Raw genomic sequence first — 23061 nt, 5'->3', positions numbered from 1 at the left:
TAGACTCTGCAGAGACAGAGCGTCATGATGGTGACTTCAGCAGGTTCAGAAGAGGCAGTGTTTGTCTGCATCTCTGCCATAATTCTCTCTTTTGATTGTGCCTCTAGGTTCGTAATGTTTACAGTACACATGAAGGTCTGTAGAATCGTGAGATTTTAATGCTTACAGAGCATATGGAATCAGTTTTTGTAGAGTGGTTGTAAGGTAGGAGAGGAGAAAGTCTAAATTTTTAAGGGCTTAAATTTGAATCTGGGGTAAAATTTGCTAAATTAAATCTTGACAGTTTTGGTCTTTATGAAAATTTTTCCTTTAAGACCCTTTTATTTAATTTTTATTTAATTAATTTATTTTTATTTATTTATTTTTTACAGCTAAAGGTATAGAGAAAATAGATCCCTTGAAAATGTTTTAAGGGACGCCTGGGTGGCTCAGTTGGTTGGACGACTGCCTTCGGCTCGGGTCATGATCCCGGAGTCCCGGGATCGAGTCCCTCATCGGGCTCCCAGCTCCATGGGGAGTCCGCTTCTCCCTCTGACCTTCTCCTCGCTCATGCTCTCTCTCACTGCCTCTGTCTCAAATAAATAAATAAAATCTTTAAAAAAGAAAAGAAAATGTTTTAAATGTTTTACTGGAACATATGTTAAAAAAATTTATAGGATTAAGAGTTAATGAGCTTATTTTCTTTCATATCACTTATTTTTTTTTCTTCTTTTCCAGAATTTTATAGGAGTGAAGTGATTAAGAATTCCTTGGTAAGTTTGCTTTCTGACAGGTACACTTGACTAAGCCTATAACTTCTGTTTCAGAAAATGCTGAGACATAAGTTCAAGTTCAGTTCTGCTATTTATTATGATACTTCTGCGGTTAAATCTTATGCTTAGTTACTGCTTAAATTTTCATTGATTTGTTCATTGCTGTATCTCTCATCCTTAGAACATGCCTGGCACATAGTAGGTGCTTGATAAATATTTGCTGAATGAACTGATATTTTCTCTTAAAAACTTCAGTGTTTTTTTTTATTCATATTCTATAATTCTGTTAGTTTTTTTTTGATTATCTGGTTTATGAAACATAATAAATGATGTCTTTGTTTAGATAAAATTCTCAAGAATTGTATGTCTAGGGCCATTGCATAGGATCTTCCCACTTATTTTTTGGTGGTGGAATTGCTAAGGTAGAAATTTGGAAGTGTCCTACTTTTGATAATGTACACATGAGATATTTGCACAAATGGCTCAGTTTTTTGAGCCATGTTGACAAAAAAAGGACTTTATGGGAATTATAATATCTTCTTAGTGGTCAAGACTGCTGGATTTGGCCTCTGTCCACTTTTTCAACCTCATTTCTTAATAGTTTTCCTTACTCTAGGCATACCTCATTTTTTTGGTGCTTCAAACATGCTGAGCTACTCTCCCTTTCTTATGTCTAGAACACTTGTTTCCCCAGCTCTTTGTTTGGCTAAAGACATCTTTGTGGTCTCAAGTTATAGGACTTTGGTTTGGTCTTCTATAACTGTTCCATTGAAAGTGGTTCCCTTTCTCCTAGTCACTCTTTTTTATGTCACCTGTTTTATTTTCTTCAGAGCATTCATCACTCTTGGAAACTCCTGTTTACTGATTTCTTTATGTTGATTACGTGTCTCCCACCTACTAGAACACAAGTTCCATGAGGGCAGGGACCTTGTATAGAGTCTAGAATAATATCGGTGCTCAGTAAATACTTGTTAGATGAATAAATGGATATCAGTTATGTTTTATGTTTACAGAATCCATTTACATACGGGTTCCATTTTGATCCTTATAACAACCTGTAAGGAGATGAGGTAGGTCTTAAGGAACTGACGTCCAGAGAGGCCCAACAACTTTTGTAGTCACATAACTGTAGGACTGGATCCTAAGTTCAGACCTCTCTCTTCAGGTCTCTGCTGCTCTTGCCTCTTTATCAAGCTGCCTTCTCAATGTCTCTAAAATAAAATAATAAATTTGGATCTAGGGCCAGACAGTTTCCTTGAGCCTGTTTCTGAGGAGCTCCAATCACCAGTACAGCTCACTTGTTCTGCATATAGTAAATGACATGAAATGACTAGCGCCATGCCTGACACAGAGTAGCTCTTGAGTCAATATTAGTGTCTCTTTGTCCCCTGGCTCAGGTGAAAATGTAAGTGTCCTACACACCAGGGAGAGCTGGGGAAGAGTGGGTGGTTGCAGGGGCAGGTAGAATAGAATTTCACCTTGATTTATTCTACCTTCCTTTTGGTAGTCAAAAGTCTATTGGAAATGGTTTTACACCATCCCATTGCTTTTTCTCTGGATTTGGGTCATAGTGGATCCTGTGCTAATAGTGCTACGTTAGTGTATTGTTCTACATTATTGTATTTACTTGGTATTCACTTGCCTTTCAAGTTCGTATTTTTTTTTTAATTTTATTTTTTATAAACATATAATATATTTTTTCCCCAGGGGTACAGGTCTGTGAATCGCCAGGTTTACACACTTCACAGCACTCACCATAGCACATACCCTCCCCAATGTCCATAATAACCCTCCCCCCCCAACCCCCCTCCCCCCAGCAACCCTCAGTTTGTTTTGTGAGATTAAGAGTCACTTATGGTTTATCTCCCTCCCAATCCCATCTTGCTTCATTTACTCTTCTCCTACCCCCTTAATCCCTCATGTTGCATCTCCTCTCCCTCATATCAGGGAGATCATATGATAGTTGTGTTTCTCCGATTGACTTATTTCGCTAAGCACGATACCCTCTAGTTCCATCCACGTCGTCGCAAATGGCAAGATTTCATTTCTTTTGATGGCTGCATAGTATTCCATTGTGTATATATACCACATCTTCTTTATCCATTCGTCTGTTGATGGACATCTAGGTTCTTTCCATAGTTTGGCTATTGTAGACATTGCTGCTATAAACATTTGGGTGCGTGTGCCCCTTCGGATCACTACGTTTGTATCTTTAGGGTAAATACCCAGCAGTGCCATTGCTGGGTCATAGGGTAGTTCTATTTTCAACATTTTGAGGAACCTCCATGCTGTTTTCCAGAGTGGTTGCACCAGCTTGCATTCCCACCAACAGTGTAGGAGGGTTCCCCTTTCTCTGCATCCTCGCCTCAAGTTCATATTTCTAAAACCATCTCGTTGAATATTAACTCTTCAGTCCTTCTGGCTCCCATCTTCTGTTGCTTCTGAAATGTCCATGAGGTTGTGATACCTTCATGCCTGGTGTGTACTTAGGTTGAATAAATGTTTTATAAAAATACTGTAGAATGGATTTCAGACAATGGAGATATTTGGACAGAAGACTTGCAAGGTCCTTTCCGGTTACAGTTTGTCCTGCAGTTGTTTCCTGGGGATCCCACTTTGAGCATTTGCGTCCATTATGATTGTTGATGAACGGTTTCCTCTCCCAAAGTAGATGACAGCTTTTGGAGGTCAAGAGACTGCTTGAATATCTTTATGTCCTCTGGCTCCCCGTGTACTCCTTGGGAGTTGTTGGATAAATGTTGATTGGTTTATGTTTCCTTTTAAGGATATTCTTTGAGGTTATGATATTTCTGGCAAGGATTGTCTTTCCTATCTTTTGTAGCTTAATATAGGTTTGATAGACTGTAGTTCATATGTTCTTTTCTTTTGGAAAGGACTCTTCCTTCTTTGTTTTTTGTTAAATCACTGTGACTGATTCAGATTAATGGGCATTGAGCACCACAGGAGTCAAAAACCCTCCAGAATATCCTGAAGATGGCACATTGTTATCTCCCTGCTTGCTGTTTCTGAAGAACCACAGATGAGCAAAGTTTGTAGGGCTTCTTCCCTGCTTAGGAGCTGGTGATTTGTAAGCAGTTGTGATATCTGCTGAATAGAGTTAGTGATTTAAATGCTTTTATTCCTCCTGGTTGCCCTTTGTTCTTGGCACATAGAAGGTGCTCAGCCAATGTTTCTTAGTGAATGGATTCCTCCATAAATATGTTTATTGACTGACTTCTAAGTAATATCCTGAACCCCCAATCCTCAATTAGCTATTAAAGATTAGGCAGAGTAATGCTTCATTGATTTTTAGCTGAAGCTCTGGGTGAATTTTCACCCTGGTGAACTAAGCTGGACTCTAGTGAGCTTGTATTCTTTTTTAACTCCTTTAACTTCAAGGCTTCACCTGTTTTTCCTAGGTTTGTATTTTTAACTTGGTCCCCAGTCCAGGTTGGCTGCTTTTGCCATTGTGATGTCAAAGGAAACATGGAAAATGGACATGAGTTAAAAAGAATGTTTTCGCCCAAAGATTAAATTGACCTTATGTGCATATTCCTTGGGTCTTTCTAACTCTTGGCTACTGCAGATCACCGCCGCGGTGCTGTTGGTGTTCTGTGCCCCGCCTGGTACATTTGCAACTAGCCATGTGTGGCTACTGACCGCCTAAAATGTGGTTCAGTAATACTGGAGAACTAAATTTTTAATTTTATTTAATTCTAATTTAAATAGCCACAAGTGGCTAATGGATATGGTATTGGACAGTGTGGTTTTGGATGCTTCTGAAGAGCTTTCTTACAATCTAACATTAGCAGGAAGAGGCTTCCCTTTTTCTGTGCTTTGAAAAAACAAAACTTTGGGGGCACCTGGGTGGCTCAGTCGGTTCAGGGACTGACTGGCTCTTGATTTCAGCTCAGGTTGTGGGATCGAGTCCTGTGTGGGATTTTGGACTCAGTGTGGAGTCTGCCTGAGATTCTCCCTCTCTCTCTCTCTGCCTCTGCCCTGCCCCTACTCCCTCTCTCTTTCTAAGTAAATAAAAATCTTTAAAAAACAAAGAACAAAGAACCTTGTCCTTATGCTACTGATACCATTCTAAAGCGGTGTGATAGCTGTTCCTTTGGTTATCTTAGCTTCTTTAATATATAGGATAAACCTTACAAAGGGAGGGACCTGTACGCGTCATCTTCATAACCTCCAGAGTCATTGTGATGGCTTGTATTTGGTAAACAAGTAAGACAAGAAAAATAGCCTAAGCCAAGTTAGTTCTAAAAGTCACCATTATTTTATGTTCACCAAGAAAAACAAACACTTGTAATTAAATTGAAACACAGGACCTTCTTAATAGTCCTGAATGAGTCATGATTCGATCTTCCTAGCCTGAGTCATGATTCGATCTTCCTAGCCTCTTGTTACTTTGCTATTTCTTTTACCCGTTCCAAGGTATTTATTTAGCAGTCTTTCCTTCCTTTAGGTATATTGCTCGACCTGTGTTGGGAATCTTTTGAATCTCAGCAACAGAACATAAATACGCTTTTTCAATCTGGGAATTTCAAGTCTTAAAGAAAAGGATGGATTAGGTTTTTTTCTTCATTTACAAATATTGCTTCTCTAATACCAAATTCATGTCTTCTTGTTTTATGTCTGTGCCCTTTTGCCTATACAAAACTTAATACTTTTTTTTGGGAAGTTTAACATACATAAAGAAGAGATTACAGTTCTTAAATATACAACTTGATGAATTTTCTGAAATTGAATATACTGGTATAACCAGCTTCCAGGTCAATAAGTAGAGTATTTTTAGTGACTCTGAAGGCCCCTCATGCCTTCTTCAGTTACTGCTACTGTCCTGACTTAACATCATAAATTAATTTTTTCTACTTCTAAGCTTTACAGAAATGAGATCATACAGTATGTACTCCTTTGTATCAGACTTGCACTTTATATTGAAAGAGTCTCAACTGTATATTTTAAGAGTCATTCAGATTGTGGGTATATTTGTAGTTTGTTTATCCTGTAATACTGCGTTGTGTGAATGTACCAGAATTTATCCATTCTTCTGTTGAGGGCATCTGGTTAGTTTCTAGTTTTTGAGCTGATATGAATAGTGCTGCTGTGACCATTCTCATGTGTATCTGTTGGTTGATCCTATGTGTACATTTCTGTTAATGTGATACATATCTAGGAGTGGACCTGTAGGGAGTATTCATAGGATCCCCTTTAGTATTTATTGCCAAATAGCTTTTCCAAATTTTTGTTTCATTTACACTCTCGCCAGCAGTGTTTGAGAGTACTGGGTTACTCTATGTTGTTCCAATCACTTTCTGTTTTATTAACCTTTTGAATTTAAAAATTTGATAGATATTATATACAGGGCTTTTTGTTTGTTTCAGTTTAAACCCAGAGAGATATTTTAAATGGCATTAAAGTCAGCACAGGCGAACAGGGTTCAGCATGCCTAATTTAAGAGTTTAAGAACAGTTATTTCTAAGGTTGTGCATGTAGACAGTGACATCTAGTGACTGCCACCTGGTGGTCAAAAATAGTAGAACCTTATTGATCTTAATATTTCTAAAATTAAAATTCATCCTCAATGTGAAGGAAAGTGCATGTTAGAATTAATGATAAATAGACTATGTTAGATGGTATTAAAAATAATGGCATAAAATAAAGCAGAATAAGAAAGTATCTGGCAGTGCTGGTTTCTGGTTTCCTTTGGTGGTCACATAGACAAAATGTCACATAGATGAAATCATTTGAATAGACACCTGAAGCAAGTGAGGGAGAAGCTATGTACCTGTGTGGGGCAAGACTGTTACAGGCCAGGAATCAGGAAGGTTACAAAGGCAGGAGTGTCCTTGAGGTCTTTAAGAACAGGCTAAGAAGCTAGTCTGGCTGGGGTTGGGTGGGGTGAGCAGAGGTGGTTTGAGATCTTGCTGGGTAAGTATGACAACAGGGGCAGAGGAATTGAGGGTCAGGGCAGCAAGGGAAATGACCTGGAGAGATGGGAGGTGATGGTCAAGAGCTGGTCAGCCTGAGAGAGATTTGGACAGGGATATAGTTACAGGCCACACAAAGGTAGGGGTAGACAAAGACACTGTCTGGTAGACAAAGACATTGACTGTATTCATGTTTCTGTTTTCTAATGTCCCTAGCGCAGTGCTTCATCCAGAGAAGTCCAATAAATGCCTGTTGCATTGAGTAACTGAAGAATCCAGCTTCTGCAGGCTGGAAGGTGGAGATGTGTCTCCAAGTTACAAGTCAGAGCTCTGGTTTCTTCTCAGATATATTCAACTTAGAACAATTAATTGTCAGTGTACAATTCAGCTTTAAAGTTCTCTGGCTTTAGGTAGCCATATTCTCTAAATGATTTGTTAACTTTTGGATTTTGTTATTGTTGTTCAGAAGGAGATTAGATTGAAGGGTCATTGGTTAATAACCAAAATGATTGAAGCAGTAAGAATGGAAGTAACTAAATTCTCTAAAGTTGATTTTGTATATTCACAAAAGTACAGGTGAATTAGGTAATGAAACCATATGTACCCATCTTCAACAATTACAAAGTTGATCATTAGATACTTTTACAAAAAGGGAGTTTTTAAACTTCTATTACAAAATTAAAATCTCATAGTGGGAATAAGAGCAGTGGTAGTTTATGTGTGTACATGTGTGTTTCTTTAATAAATAAGAGGTATCAATTACAGAGTACCCACCTGTTATTCTAGTCGTGTGTTGGATGCATGATGTACATTTGTTCTTATCCTGATACCCGTGCTATAAGGTAAGAAATATGCCTGTTCGATAGTTAGGGAAACTGAGGTTCAGACAGGCTGAGAAACTTGCTTTAGGTCCCTAGGACAATTGTGACGTTGGAAAGCCCTGCTCTTCTACAGCTTTATGCTGCCTACCTTACTTCGCATTTCCTTTAGCTTCCTTCCTTCAACTGAGTCAGTGTCTGCTGGAGGTCAAGTAGAGGTCCGTGATGGCCCTTGTGATTGAATAAGCAAAGGTCTAGAGCAAGTTTCATTTTTTATTTTTTTTAATTTATTTGACAGAGAGAGAGATCACAAGTAGGCAGAGAGGCAGACAGAGAGAGAGGGAGAAGCAGGCTCCCTGCTGAGCAGAGAGCCCGATGCGGGACTCGATCCCAGGACCCTGAGATCATGACCTGAGCCGAAGGCAGAGGCTTTAACCCAGTGAGCCACTCAGGCATCCCAGGAAAACTGCAAGAGCAAGTATTTTTAGGGACAACATGTGATATAATTATCAGAATCATAAACTTTGTTTGGAATTTTGACTTCCTGAGCTGTGTTTAAATCTTTGGGGAAAAAAAACTGACCTGATGGTGTACTTTTTATGAGTTACTGGCCTGCGTGATTGTCAAAGTTTATGTTTCAGTTGATTGTAACCAAATAAATTAACATTTCATCTCTATGGGTATGCGTGAGTAGAGAGTTGTCTCCTCTTAATTATGCCAGATTATGTTACCCTGTATTAAACTGCACCATCTTTGGGGTTTTCTAACTTCTGTCTGGTCAACTGCATGATATGGAGGGAGACTAAGATAATTGACACATACAGTTAAAGTACCAGGGAAGAACAGGGTTCTTTGAAAACACATCGGAGTATTATTTATCTCATTTTAAGAGATGCTGGCTAGGAAAGGTTTCTAGCTGAAGCTAATTTCCAAGTTGAGATGTGAAGGATGAGTAGAGGTGAATTAGACAGGGAAAGAGAGTTTATTGGGCTGAGAAGTAACTACTGCTTTATAACGTCAGCATGCAATTCCCGAGAGTTATCTTGTATGTTTAGAGAAATTTTTATGACTTCTTAAGTTGTGTTTCTTATGACCGTACATTTGTTACTGGGTGATAAGAACAGTGATAGTTTATGTTTTGAAATTTCTTTTGTACAAGTGTGTTTCTTTAATAAAAAAACAGTCATTGAGCAGCATTACGGAGAAGTTGCTCTGGCTAAATAATGAGTTTACATTCTCCTGTGGGTGAGTGGGCAGTGAACTTTTCAGAGCCATAAATATCCTGATATTCTGCAGCTGTACCGCAGTGAATATGGTATAGGTCCCTAGATCATCTTGGTGCTTGGATAATTTGTTCCATCTATGAAACAGGCTGACCTGTATAGGTTAAATATAAATATAAATCATCTGGGTCTTTACAGTAACATTATTGGGCAATAAAGTCTTTCAGTGTGTCTGAATGTACCAACTCAGGAGTTACGGCTCTTTGGCGGCTATGTCATGGAAGTATAAAGGAAGGTCATTGTAATGAGAAGACTGACAATAGCTGTGCTGTATTAATGTTGTATTGGCTTAGAAAAGAAACCCATGTCATCTATTCAACCATATGAAGTAACTTCAGAACACCACTCTCACTTTCAAAGGCTTTTTTTTTTTTTTAAGATTTTATTTATTTATTTGGCACACACAGAGAGATCACAAGCAGGCAGAGAGGCAGGCAGAGAGAGAGTGGGAAGCAGGCTCCCTGCCAAGCAGAGAGCCTGATTCGGGGCTTGATCCCAGGACCCTGAGATCATGACCTGAGCCCAAGGCAGAGGCTTAACCCACTGAGCCACCCAGGCGCCCTCAAAGGCTTTTAAATTATTTTAGAATGAAGTATTTATGAATATTTAATACAACTGCCCCCCACCCCCAAGTCCTCCCTCTCCCTGTTCAGATATATTCACCAAATCTTTTCCTTTTTTCACTTTGGGAAGGGGTGGTTATTTCATGGTTTTTCTGGTGCTTTATTACTCTGAGAGTGAGAATTTGAAATTATACTGTGTCATAATCTAGGGCACATGTACTTTTGTTGAGAGGTGATCTTACACATAGAGTAAATAGCTACCTTTTCAGGTGGTATAATTTGAAGGTCAGGAGGTCTCCTAACAGCTTTAGACTTTAGACTTTAAGGCCGAAATTTACATCATGAAGAGATTCCTTTATTTGATTTATTGCTTCAGCCTCCTCCTTTTAAGATGCTGTATTTTTTTCTGCTATTGGGTCTTTAAAGAATAGAGTTTCATTACTTTTCATTGAGATAGAACACACATTGCAGTAAAGGGCAAAAATAATAGCCTGATGACTTTTCAAAGGGAGAAGTTCAAAAAGTAGAACATTATCGGCCCTCCTTTGTTATTTCTCTAGTCACTCCCTGCTCCCAAGGAGAACCACTGCCTTGACTTGAAGCACCATTAGTTAGTCTTGCTTGTTTTTGAATCTCTCTCTCTCTCTCTGGCATGTTCTCTCCTGCTTAGCATTATGTGTGTGAGATTCATCCGTGTCGTTGCATGCCGTAGTTCATTCTAATGCCATGTCCTTCGGTGCACATGTATGTGCATTTCACTGCTGTTAGGTGGATACCTAGGAGAGGAGTCAAGTGCTAGGTCATAGGTGACTTTCAGCTTTAGTGGATACTTCCAAATAGTTTTTTGAAATGGTTATACCAGTTACAGCCCCAGCAGCAGTGTGAGGTTTTAGTTGCTCTGCATCCTTCTCCAAACTTGGTATTATCTGTTTTTAAAATTTTAGCAGTTCTGGTTGGATAGCAATATTGTACTATGTTTTTAATTTACATTTCCTCATACAGTATTCTTTTTTTTTTTTAAGATTTTATTTATTTATTTGGCAGACAGAGATCACAAGTAGGCAGAGAAGCAGGCAGAGAGAGAGAGAGGAGGAAGCAGGCTCCCTGCCCAGCAGAGAGCCCGATTCGGCTCTCGATCCCAGGACCCTGAGATCATGACCTGAGCTGAAGGCAGAGGCTTAACCCACTGAGCCACCCAGGTGCCCCTCATACAGTATTCTAATTGAGTAACTTTTCAGGTTTTATGCTCTTACTGGCCATTTGGATACTGTTTTTGTTGTTGTTGTTGTTGTTTGTTTGTTTTAAAAGATTTTAATTATTTATTTGAGAGAGAGACAGAGAGACCACAAGCAGGGGAAAAGGACAAGCAAACTCCCCACTGAGTAGGGAGCCTGACACGGGGCTTAATCACAGGACCTGAGATCATGACCTGAGCTGAAGTCAGAGCTTGACTGACTGAGCCACCCAGGTGCCTTCTTTTTTTTTTTTTTTTCTTTTTGGTATAAAATTCATGTTCTGGAAAAATATGCCAATTAATACCAATTAGGAATAAACAAATTGTATACAATGACTTGATACTTTCTAAGTTTATAGGATATATTTGATCTAACTTGATAATTTAAGTAGTTCTATTTTCATGCTTCTTGTTTTTGACTATTTGAGGATAGTGGAGTTGGTGGTCTGTTGAATTCTAGTTAGGTGAAATATTATCATTTGAATATTTCATATCTCCTTCCCCTTCCCTTTCCTATTTAGGGGACATTATTTACCTTTCTCATTGACTCAAGCCTATCAGGAGTGACATCGGATCTTACATACTTCAGGGGCTTCCTAGGACATAAAGCCTGATTGCTTTATGCTAAAGGGTCCCCAGCAGCATGGGCTACCTCTATTCAGAAGTTATCTGATGTTGTCACTATCTTTTTTTTAAATTGTTTTTCATCGTTATCATGTCTTTAAAGTCAGATATATAGACTTTGACCTCTTGCTCTAGATATAACCAGATGTATGACCTTAGGCAAATTATTTAATGGTATATAGTATCAGTTTCTCCTTTGAAAAATTGGGATGAAGCCGTGGACTCACAGGTCTCCGAGTTTTGTCAAGATTAAGTATAGCTTGTCTGGAATGAATACTTCTTTCTTGTAGTAGTAATATTCTAGCTTTTGCTGTCACGTGTAATTACTTATTTGTGTCTCAGCCCTGCTCAGGGGTATAGTATGGTAATGGGGCAGTACGAGCAAGTTTGAATCATGTGAAGTTCCTTTTGCCCAGAGGATGGGCACAGGTAGAGGGCAAAATTCTTTCTTTTTCTTTCTGCCTCTGGCTGTGGGCTCTACCAAGGAAATTGTTGACAATCTCGTAAAGCCCTTTTATTCTAAATTCTGTCTTCTGTGCTTTGGTGGGAGAAAAAAAAAACCCAAGAACCAAACAACACGAGAGAAATGTTAGAGACCTAGGTTCAAATTCTGGAGCTGTGTTTACTAGGAGACCTTAGACAAGACCCTTAGTTACTGTGTTTCATTGATTCTAAGATGCACATTTTTTTCACAGTTTAACACCCCTGAAATCCAGATGCATCTTAAAATCATTTGATGTCATGAAATCTCCTTAACATTTTGACTTTTCAGAATGTTTCAGCTATCTGAATGATTGTCTCTCTCTTTTTAAAGATTTTTAAACAAGATTTTATTTGAGAGAGAGAAAGTGAGAGAGGGTGAGAGCATGAGCAGGGGGAGGGGTAGAGGGAGAGGAAGAAACAGATTTCCTGCTGAGCAGGGAGCCTCTGTGGTACTCCATCCCAGGACTCTGGGATCATGACCTGAGCTGAAGGCAGATGCTTAATCCACTGAGCCACCCAGGCGCCCCCTGAATGATTCTCTTAATGAACAATAAAATTATTTCAGAGCATACAGTTGACCTTGTCATGCTTAACTGTAAAACCTTTCCATGGATCTTCCACATCTTGTTCAAAGTACTCCTTGGCAATGCATAAAGGATGCTTCAGGTGGTTTTTTGTTTTTGTTTTTGTTTTAATTTAAATTTTAAGGTGATCTCTATACCCAGTGTGGGGCTCAAACTCAACGACCCTGGGATCAAGAGTCTGGTAGACTGACTAAGCCAGCCAGCGCCCCCAGATATCCTTCAGTGTAGCCTCTTGTTTATCTCGAGCCTTGTGTCCTGTTGCTCTTGCGTTGCGTGTTACAGGAGTTGTCTTAGCTCCCTGACCATACCTTGCGTCACACTGCTGAGCCCTTGTGAATTGTGTTCCTTCTGCCTGAAATTCCTTATTTTAACTTAGGGAAATCCTGTTTGTCCTTTAAAAGCCAAGTTTCACAGCCTCTGTGGTGATGTCTTTCCCCTGTTTGTTTGAGGTTTAATTCCCTTCTGTGCATAATATTGTTACTGAACTTTTCATGAAATAATGTTATTATTTAAATACAGGTTTGAATCTAACAAGTTGGAGGTATTTTGAGGGCACTGTGTATGTGTTGCTTCTTAATAATTGTCTTAAGTATTGAATAAATGAATTACCATATGAAGCCATATTAGTAGGAAATTAGAATATATCCTCCTTCTAATAGCTATAATAAACAAGCAGCAAAATTCAGAAGTACTGGTGGTCATTCGGAGCAGCAGTGTGCAGCGTTGGCTTCCCTCCCAGGTCAGGGCCTGCCGGTGCCCTGGAGAAGCCTGGAGAACAGGCAGAGCTGTGAGGGGGACTAACTCACTGAGACGGCTGAGGGATCTATTTCTGCTGGCTTTGGCTGGAGAACCCTTTCCTGGCCTTGTTGGAATGGAGAATTCAGAGCCCTCCTAGGGCTGTTGTCATCTCTTGAGCCCCTACTTGTGTGTCTGGGGCTTTGGGGTCTTGTTCTGTGAGGAAGATTTAGTAGCTCATTTTAGAGGAGGAAGCAGACTCGGAGGGTCTAGACAGGTTTCTCCAGCTCATCACACGAACATGACCTTGATTGGTTGGTTGGTTTGGTTTGGGTTTTGTGGGTTTTCAGACCTTTTGGGCCGCACGTAGGTCCTGGCCCTCTTCTCCCTTCCTTCACACTCTCTCTGGCTGACCTAGCTCGGGATGTGGTTGCTCCTTCCACCTTCCCCTCTCCTCTGGGCTCCAGATGGCTGCCTGATATCTGCGCTCATGCGTCCCTAAGGCCTCTCACAGCTGGCGCATTGGGGTGTGGACTCCCGGTTCTCTTGCCCACCCCGTCCCCGTGCTGCACTCCTTCGCCTCTGCCAGTCTTCCCCTGCGCAGAAACCGGCACATCATATGCCCGTTGTTGGAGGCAGAGACCCAGGAGACATTCTAGATTCCTTCCTTAGCTGGCAGCTCAGCTTCGCCCATCAGCAACTCCTGTCACATCTCGTTCCCAAACACCTCCTGCTTCTGTGTCACATCACCGTTCTCCATCTCCCAGACCGTCAGCTGCAGGCACGGTGGTACCAGCCTCTGAACTGATGTTCCTCCTCCGTTTCTTGGTTTCCTCTCTCAGCAAATGGTTGTTGGGGGCACATGTACTTATAGGTATACCTCATTTTACTGTGCTTCGCAGATAAGGTGTTTTTACAAATGGAATGTTTGTGGCAACCTGACTTTGAACAAGTCTGTTGGTGCCATTTTCCCAAAAATATTTGCTCACTTCCTGTCTCTGTGTCTTGTTTTAGTGATTCTTGCAGTATTTCAGAATTTTCATTATAAGTATACTTTTTTTTAAGATTTTATGCATTTATTTGTCAGAGAGAGAGAGGGAGAAAGAGAGAGAGAGAGCACAAGCAGGGGGAGCGGCAGGCAGAGGGAGAAGCAGACATCCTGCTGAGAAGAGAGCTCAATATGGGACTAGATCCCAGGACCCTGGGATCATAAACTGAGCCAAAGGCAGGCGCTTAACCTGCTCGCTACCCGGGTGTCCCACTGTGATTATACTTGTTAATGATGCTGTGACATTGCTATCACAGTTGTTCTGGGCCACCATGCACTGCTCCTATAATGAGAGTGAACTTAATTGATAAATGTTGTGTGTGTTTTGACTCCTCCACCGACCAGCCATTCCCCCACCTCTCTCCCTGTCCTCAGGCCTCTCCCCTCTTCCCCTGAGATAGAACAATATTGAAATTAGGCCGTTTGATAGCCCTTACAATGGCCTCTTAGACGTTCAATGAAAGAATCACATGCCTCTCTAAATCACAAGCTAGAAATGCTTAAGCTTAGTGAGGAGAGCGTGTTGAAAGCCAAGATATACTGAAAGCTAGGCCTCTTGCACCAAACAGCCAAGTTATGAATGTAAAGGAAAAGATCTGGAAGGAAGTTAAAAGTGCTACTCCAGTGACTACACAATGATAAGAAAGCGGAACAGTCTTATTGCTGATGTGGAGAAAGTTTGAGAGGTCTGGATGAAAGATCGATCCAGCTGCAACTTTCCCTTAAAGCAAGGCCTAATCCAGAACAAGGCCCTAACTCTCTTCAATTCTGTGAAGGGTGAGAGAGGGTGAGGAAGCTGTAGAAGAGAAGTTGAGGCTAGCAGAGGTTGGTTCATGAGGTTTAAGGAAAGAAGTGTGTCCGTGAGGGTTTTAACAAGGTGAAGCAGCAGGTGCTGATGTAGAATCTGCAGCAAGTCATCCAGAAGGCCTGGTGAAGATGAGTAATAAGGTGGCTACACTAAACAACAGATTTTCAGTGTAGATGAAACAGCCTTCTTACTTGAAAGGGTGCCTTCTAGGACTTTCACAGCTAGAGAAGTCAATGCCTGGCTTCAAAGCTTCAGAAGGACAGGCTGACTCTCTTGTCAGGGGCTAATGCTGCTCATGACTAAATTGAGGCCAATGTCATTTACCATTCTGAAAATCTTAGGACCCTTAAAAGTTGTGCTAAATCTACTCTGCCTGTGCTCCATAAATGGGGCAAGAAAGCCTGAATGGCAGCACATCTGTTTACAACATGGTTCCATGAATATTTTAAGCCCACTGTTGGGATATAGTCAGAAAAGGATTCCTTTCAAGATATCACTCCTTGTAGAAAATGCACCTGGTCACCCAAGAGTTCTGATAGAGATGTACAATGCAATTAAGGTTGTTTTTGTGCCTGCTGACACAGCATCATTCTGTAGCCCATATGGATCCAGGAGTCATTTGAACTTTCTAGTCTTACTATTTAAGAAGTACATTTTGTAAGGCTATAGCTGCTGTAGGTAGTGATTCCTCTGCTGAATCTGGGCAAAGTCAATTGAAAACCTTCCAGAAAGGATTCACCATTCTAGATGCCTTTAACAGCACTCATGATTCATGGGAGGAGGTCAAAATATCAATATTAAGAGGAGTTTGGAAGAAGCTGATTACAATCCTAATATAGATGACTGTGAGGGGTTCAAGACTTGAGTGAAGGGAGTAACTATAGATGTGGTGAAAATAGCAAGAGAACTAGAATGAGAGGTGGAGTCTGAAGACATGACTGAGTTGCTGCAACCTCATGATAAAACTTGAATGGATGAGCAGTTACTTCTCATAGAACAACGGAAGTGGCCTCTGGGGAAGGAATCTACTCCTGGTGAACATTTTGTGAAGATAGTTGAAATGACAACAAAGGATTTAGAATATGACATAAACTTGGTTGATAAAGCAGTGGTAGGTTTGAGAGGATTGATTATATGTTTGAAAGAGGGTTTATTGTGGGTAAAATGCTGTCAGACAGCATTGCATGCTACAGAGAAATCATCCATGAAAGGAAGAGTCAGTCAATCAGTGCAACAAATTCGGTTGTTGTCTTATTTTAAGAAATTATCACAGCCGCCCAGCCTTTAGCAGCCACCACCCTGATGAGTCAGTAGCCATCGACACTGGGCAGGACACTCCACCAGCACAAAGATTATGAATAGCTAAAAGCTCACATGATGGTTACATTTTTAAGCAATAAAGTATTTTTTTAATTGGTTTTTTTTTTAGACATGATGCGGTTGTACACTTAATAGACTGTGGTATAGTGTAAACATAACTTTTTTTTTTTTAAGATTTTATTTATTTATTTGACAGAGAGAGATCACAAGTAGGCAGAGAGGCAGACAGAGAGGGAGGGGGAAGCAGGTTTCCTGCTGACCAGAGAGCCCGATGTAGGGCTCGATCCCAGGACCCTGGGATCATGACCTGAGCTGAAGGCAGAGGCTTTAACCCACTGAGCCACCCAGGCGCCTAGTGTAAACATAACTTTTATATGCACTGAGAAACCGAAAGATTCATTTGACTTGCTTTAGTTCGGTACTTGCTTTATTGTGGTGCTTTGGGACCAAACTTGCAATTATTTCTTAGGTATGCTTATACCATTATCACCCCCATTGTGTTAATTAGATGTCTTCCTGGTTTATTTAAGTCTGCAGTTTGATGTATTTTTGAAGTCTTTTGGTTTTTAAAAACAAAATGATTTCTAATCTAATTGAAATAACTGTAAGCAAATTAGAATCTTCATGCTTTCCTTTCCATCAACAGAATCCAACATGGCGGAGTCTTGATTTTGGAATAATGCCTGACCGTCTTGATACATCTGTGTCTTGTTTTGTGGTGAAGATATGGGGTGGAAAGGAGAACATCTACCAGCTTTTGATTGAATGGAAAGTCTATTTGGATGGGCTGAAATACTTGGGTCAGCAGGTAATTTTTAGACTGTAGTTTTAAGTGTTTGTCTTCTCTAAGCCTACCTAACCTTTCTGTATATTGTTTAGATTCTACATTTCCTATTATAGAGAACCCTTATGATTATTTCTATACTTAATTATAGAAATTCTGAGTCATGGCCAAGTTTAAAAATAATTTTTAATTGAAGAAACTTATGAAGAAGTACCCTGAGCTGTTACTTTAAGAGGAATTTTTTTTTTTTTTTTAGGAAAGAATATGCTTTCCCATAGCTTTCTGCTTCTGTTTTATTGCACTTGATCTTAGCCACAAGGCTGAGAAGCGATCTTCTCTTTTATTGGATCTAAAAATTAACTTGCAAATATAGAATATACTATTAAATACTTCTGTTATGACCAGTAGAGTTGAATGATTTTGGGAAGGAGAGGTACTATTTAGTTATTTTTTTATTTTTAATTTTTTCTTTTTTGAGAGATATTACTGTTTATTAAACACAGGGCTGACAAATGCCTGGCTTGCATACTACTACCAAGTCCCTATGAGTGAAGTAGCTATTGGATCATAGCATTCCTCTAGCTGAGCTTCGAAGTCGCTCCATAATCCCTTTGGACACAGTGTTCTGGGATGCAGCTAGCAATGTATCAGAATTGCTGATAAATGAAACCTATTTACCATCTCCAGACTAGGTTATTATACTTAATATTTTATAGCAGCCTTGTGAAGGTTGGTATTAGTGCCCTTATTTTCTAAATGGGAAAATCGAACCACAGGGAGTTTAAGTAAATGCTCAAGATCACACTGCTAGGTGGAGGAAGATTGAAATCTAGGCCTGGCTGACTTACAGATGCATGATTTGTGCTGTATGACACTGATCTATACATGTGGTCCTTGGTAACCTACCTTGGAATAAATGCTGTGTCTATTTGTGATACCTATTGGATACTGCTAAAGGTAACTCCAAAATGTTAGTCGTATCTGAGAATATCCTTGATGTTTCTTAATATTTATTCAATATAGATTTTCTGATTTCTTTCTTTCTTTTATTTATTTATTTATTTATTTATATTATTGTTTTGAGAGAGAGAAAAAGCATGCACATGATTGGGGTTGGGGAGAGAGAGAGAGAGAATCTTAAGCAGGCTCCATACTCAGTGCAGAGACTGACACGGCTCAATCTCATGACCCTGAGAAAATGACCTGAGCTGAAATCAGAGTCGGATGCTTAACCAGCTGAGTCACCCAGGCGCCCCTGCTTTATTTCTTTTAAAGAAACAATTTAATTCCACATATTTTTTTTCAGATTAAAAAAAAAAAAAAACTCCTCTGCCCTCATTTTGCTTACCATATACTTTATTTTGTGTCTTCCTATAGTGATCAGAATAATGCATGTAATAGATATTTTACTCCTCTGCCCTCATTTTGCCTATCATAGATTTTATTTTGTGTCTTCCTATAGTGATCAGAATAATGCATGTAATAGATATTTTACATAACTAAATTCTAACTGCTATGGATTCTTACTCTTTTTTATTTTTCTATTTTTCCTTCTGTTTTAGGACTGGTCTCAATGAAAATTTATAAAATCATGACTTCCGGCTTAGGGCCTCTCTCTTCTCTTTCAGCATGAGACATTTATTGCCTTTAGGCTGGCCAGCCAGAGCCCTGCACTAAGATGTATACTTTTTCTGTCTTCCCACATAGCATAGTTGGCTCTCTGTGGATAGACAATGGTATTGAGCTCTTATCTTTTTTCTGAAAGTACTTACATTTCATGGAGGATGGTGCTTCTTAACATTAGAGTTGTATGGCTGTAGTCTGGCAGGGGGTTTTTGGCCAAAGAAGATGGACTTCATGCTTTTCAACTCACATATTCCTTGGGTAGTGATCTTCTTGAAGTACTCAACTGTGTTTATGTCGAAGCTGCTCTAATTTCAGAGAGTCTGTTTTTGGGTGTCTTCTTAAAAAGCTGGTTAGTGGGTATAACGGAGAACAGAGGAAGAGAAAACATGTTTTTTATGCCAGTTAGAAACTTATTGTAGAAAGACAAAACTCACCTACAAAATAGATACAATAAGTAACATACTACTAGGAAATCAGATAAAATAAAATTATACATTTTCAGAGGAAAACAAGACTAAGATGTATCAGGAGAACAGCCGGAATTACTTGGGTTCATTGATTGATCTTCTGCTTTCTACCAGGCATTATTCTTACTATTAAGGTTCCAGAGACTGATAAGACAAGATCCTTAGACTTGGTAAGCTCATGATTGTTGAACACCTGCATATGGACCTGCAGAGCGCTGTTTTGATTGCTGTAGCTTTGTGATATAATTTGGGGGAGTATATGAAAGAGGTATTTAGACAAGTCGGGATGGAGTCAGGCAGGGCCGACTTTTGAATGAAACTTTGTTTATAGGTTAGGTTTGTTGAGGTATAATGTATATACAATGAAATTACCCTTTTAAGGTATACAGTTCAGTAGATTTGACAAATGTATAAATTCTGTTAACCACCACAATGAATAATGCTGCTGTGAATATTTAAATATCGACCTTTATGTTGACATATGTTGTCATTTCTATTGAGTAAATACGTAGGTATACAGTTCAGTAGATTTGACAAATGTATAAATTCTGTTAACCACCACAATGAATAATGCTGCTGTGAATATTTAAATATTGACCTTTATGTTGACATATGTTGTCATTTCTATTGAGTAAATACGTAGGAATGGAATTTCTGGGTCTAGTGGTAAGTGTTGAAATTTACAAGAAGCTGCCAAGTTGTTTTCCATTCTGTTGGGTTTTATCATTCTGATGGATTCGAAGTGGTATCTTGTGACTTTTTCTGGTAAAGTTTTAATTGTAATTACCCAGTGTTCATCATGACAAGTGCACTCCTTAATCCCCATCACCTATTTCACCCATCCCCCACCTACCTCCCCTTTGGTAACCACCATTTTTTTCTCTATAGTTAAAAGTCTGTTTTTTGGTTTGTCTCTGTCTCTTCCCCCCCTTTTGCATTTGTTTCATTTCTTAAATTCTACATAAGAGTGAAATCATATGGAACTTATCTTTTTCTGATTGATTTATTTCACTTAGCATTATCCTGTTGAGCTCCATCCATATCATTGCAAGTGACAAGATTTCATTCTTTTTTATGGTCGAGTAATATTCACACACACACACACACACACACACACACACTCATCTTTTTTATCCATTTGTCAATCGGTGGACATTTGGGCTGCTTCTGTATCTTGGCTGTTGTAAATAAAACTGCTCTAAACATAGGGGTGCGTATATCCCTTTGAATTAGTGTTTTTGTATTATTTGGGTAAATACTTAATAGTGCAATTGCTGGATCACAGGGTATTTCTCTTTTTAAATTTTTGAGGAAACTCCATACTGTTTTCCACAGTGGCTGCACCAGTTTGCATTCCACCAACAATGCACAAGTGTTCCTTTCTCTCCACATCTTCGCCAACACCTGTTGTTTCTTGTGTTCTTGATTTTAGCCATTCTGACGGTTGTGATATCTCATTGTAGTTTTGATTTGCAATTCCCTGGTGTTAAGTGATGATGAGCGTCTTTTCAGAGCATCTTTTCATGTGTCTGTTGGCCATCTGGTTGTCTACTTTGGAGAAAAGTCTTTTCATGCCTTCTGCCCATTTTTAAAATTGGATTATTTGCTTTTTTGGGTGTTGACTTTTATAAATTCTTTATATATTTTGGATACAAACCCTTTATTTGATGTCATTTGTAAATATCGTATCCTATTCAGTAGGTTGCCTTTTAGATTTGTTGATTGTTTCTTTGGCTATGCAGAAGTTTTTTATTTTGATGTAGTCCCAATAGTTTATTTTTGCTTTTGTTTCCCTTGTGTCAGGGGACCAATCTAAAAAACAGTTGGTATAAGAGAAATTACTGCCTGTGCTCTTTTCTAAGATTTTTATGGTTTCAGGCCTCACATTTAGATCTTTAGTCCATTTTTTAAAAAAATTTATTTATTTGACAGGCAGAGATTACAAGTAGGCAGAGAGGCAGGCAGAGACAGAGAGAGGAGGAAGCAGGCTCTCTGCTGAGCAGAGAGCCCACTGTGGGGCTCGATCCCAGGACCCTGAGATCATGACCTGAGCTGAAGGCAGAGGCTTTAACCCACTGAGCCACCCAGGCGCCCCTCTTTAGTCCATTTTTAATTTATTTTTGTGTATGGTGTAAGAAAGTGGTCCAGTTTCATTCTTTTGCATGTAGCTGTCCAGTTTTCCCAACACCATTTGTTGAAGAGACTATCATTTTCTCATCGGATAGTCTTTCTTGCTTTGCTGTAGATTAATTGACCAGATGATTATGGGTTTATTTCTAGATATTCTATTCTGTTCCATTGATCTCTGTGTCTGTTTTTGTGCCAGTACCATACTGTTTTGATTACTGCAGCTTTGCAGTATAACTTGAAGTCCAGGATTGTGATGCCTCCAGATTTGCTTTCCTTTTTCAAGATTGCTTTAGTGATTCACGTTCTTTTGTGGTTCCATATAAATTTTAGGATTGTTTGTTCTGTTTCTATGGAAAATGCTATTGGTATTTTGACAGGGGTTGCTTTAAATATGTAGATTGCTTTGAGTAGTATAGACATTTTAACAATATTTGTTCTTCCAATCTATGGGCATGGAATTTGAAATGTCTTTCCATTTCTTTGTGTTATCTTCAATTTCTTTCATCAGTGTTTTATAGTTTTCAGAGTACAGGTCTTTTACCTCTTTGGTTAGATTTATTCCTAGGTGTCTTATTATTTGGGGAGTAATTGTAAATGGGATTGTTTTCTTTCTTTTTTTTTTTTTTTTTCTTTTTTTTTTTTTTTAAGATTTTATTTATTTATTTCATAGGGAGAGAGGGAGAGAACAAGTCGGGGGCGGGGGAGGTAGCGGCGGAGGAAGAGGGAGAAGCAGACTGCTGATGCGGGGCTCGATCCCAGGACTCCTGGATCATGACCTAAGCCAAAGGCAGATGGTTAACTGAGTGAGCCACCGAGGTGCTCCTGGAATTGTTTTCTTAATTTCTTCTTCTGCTGCTTAACTATGGGTATATAGAATCTTCTGATTTTAATTTTAATTTATCTAGTGATGAAGTCATGTTGAGCAATAAAAAAATGTTTATTTGTCATCATTCTCTCTCTTGCCCTTTTTTAAGTGAAATGTTTATTCAGGTCTTTTGCCCAGTTTTTATTTGGCTGTTTGAATTCTCATTATTGAGTTGTAAAACTTCTATATGTATTGTGGATATGAGTTAGTTCCTTATGAGATAGTATTTTCTGAATATTTTCTGCTAGTCTGTGGCTTGTCCTTTTTTATTATTATTATTATTTTTTATTTGACATGCAGAGCACAAACAGGGAGAGTGGCAGGCAGAGGGAGAGGGAGAAGCAGGCTCCCCACTGAGCAGGGAGCCTGATGCAGGACTGGATCCCAGGACTCTATGATCATGACCTGAGCTGAAGGCAGACACTTGAGCAACGGAGCCACCAAGGCATCCTTTGTCCTTTCATTTCTTTAAGTGTCATTTAAATAGCAAGTTTATAAGTGTTAAAGTCCACTATATCGGTGTTTGCTTTTTATGTTTCATACTTTTCGTGTCTTATCTAAGACATATTTGCCTAATCCAGGGTCACAGAGATTTTCTCCTATGGGGTTTTTCCTCTAGAAGTTTTATACTATTAGGTTTTACGTTTATGTATATGATCATTTTGGATTAACTTTTATTTAAAGTATATGGTTCTTTTTTTTTGCAGATGGATGAACATTTTTTTCTGTACTCTGTTATAAGAGTTCTTATTTCTCCATTGAATTACCTTGCTATCTTTGTTGAAAATCGATAATTTAAAATAATTTTATGTGGGTCTGCTTCTGGACTCTCTTCTGTTTCATTGTTCTATAGGTCTGTCTTTATGTCAATATCACATTGTCTTGAATTCCATAGTTTTATACATCATGAATTCAGGTAATAAGAATCCTCCAACTTTGATCTTTTTTCAAATTGTTCTGGCTGTTTTAGATCTTTTGCCTTTACCTATACAGTTTAGAATTAA

At 39.1% G+C, this 23061-nt stretch overlaps 1 protein-coding gene across 2 annotated transcripts in view; it reads left to right on the top strand.

Annotated features, from left to right (window-relative positions):
- Nucleotides 1-23061, top strand: part of UVRAG (UV radiation resistance associated) — a 292228-nt gene that overhangs the window by 39485 nt on the left and 229682 nt on the right. For both annotated transcript variants that reach the window (XM_032853034.1, XM_032853035.1), the window contains 2 exons: nucleotides 718-752; nucleotides 16832-16993. In XM_032853034.1, coding sequence (XP_032708925.1) covers nucleotides 718-752; nucleotides 16832-16993 — 197 coding nt within the window. The remainder of the gene's footprint in view (nucleotides 1-717; nucleotides 753-16831; nucleotides 16994-23061) is intronic.

This window comes from Lontra canadensis, unplaced genomic scaffold (assembly GCF_010015895.1).
Source record: "Lontra canadensis isolate GAN:19392208 unplaced genomic scaffold, GSC_riverotter_1.0 scaffold7, whole genome shotgun sequence".
In the NCBI taxonomy this organism is placed as follows: Eukaryota; Metazoa; Chordata; class Mammalia; order Carnivora; family Mustelidae; genus Lontra; species Lontra canadensis.
The sequence above is the reverse complement of the archived record's forward strand: the minus strand, read 5'-3'. Positions and strand labels throughout refer to the sequence as shown.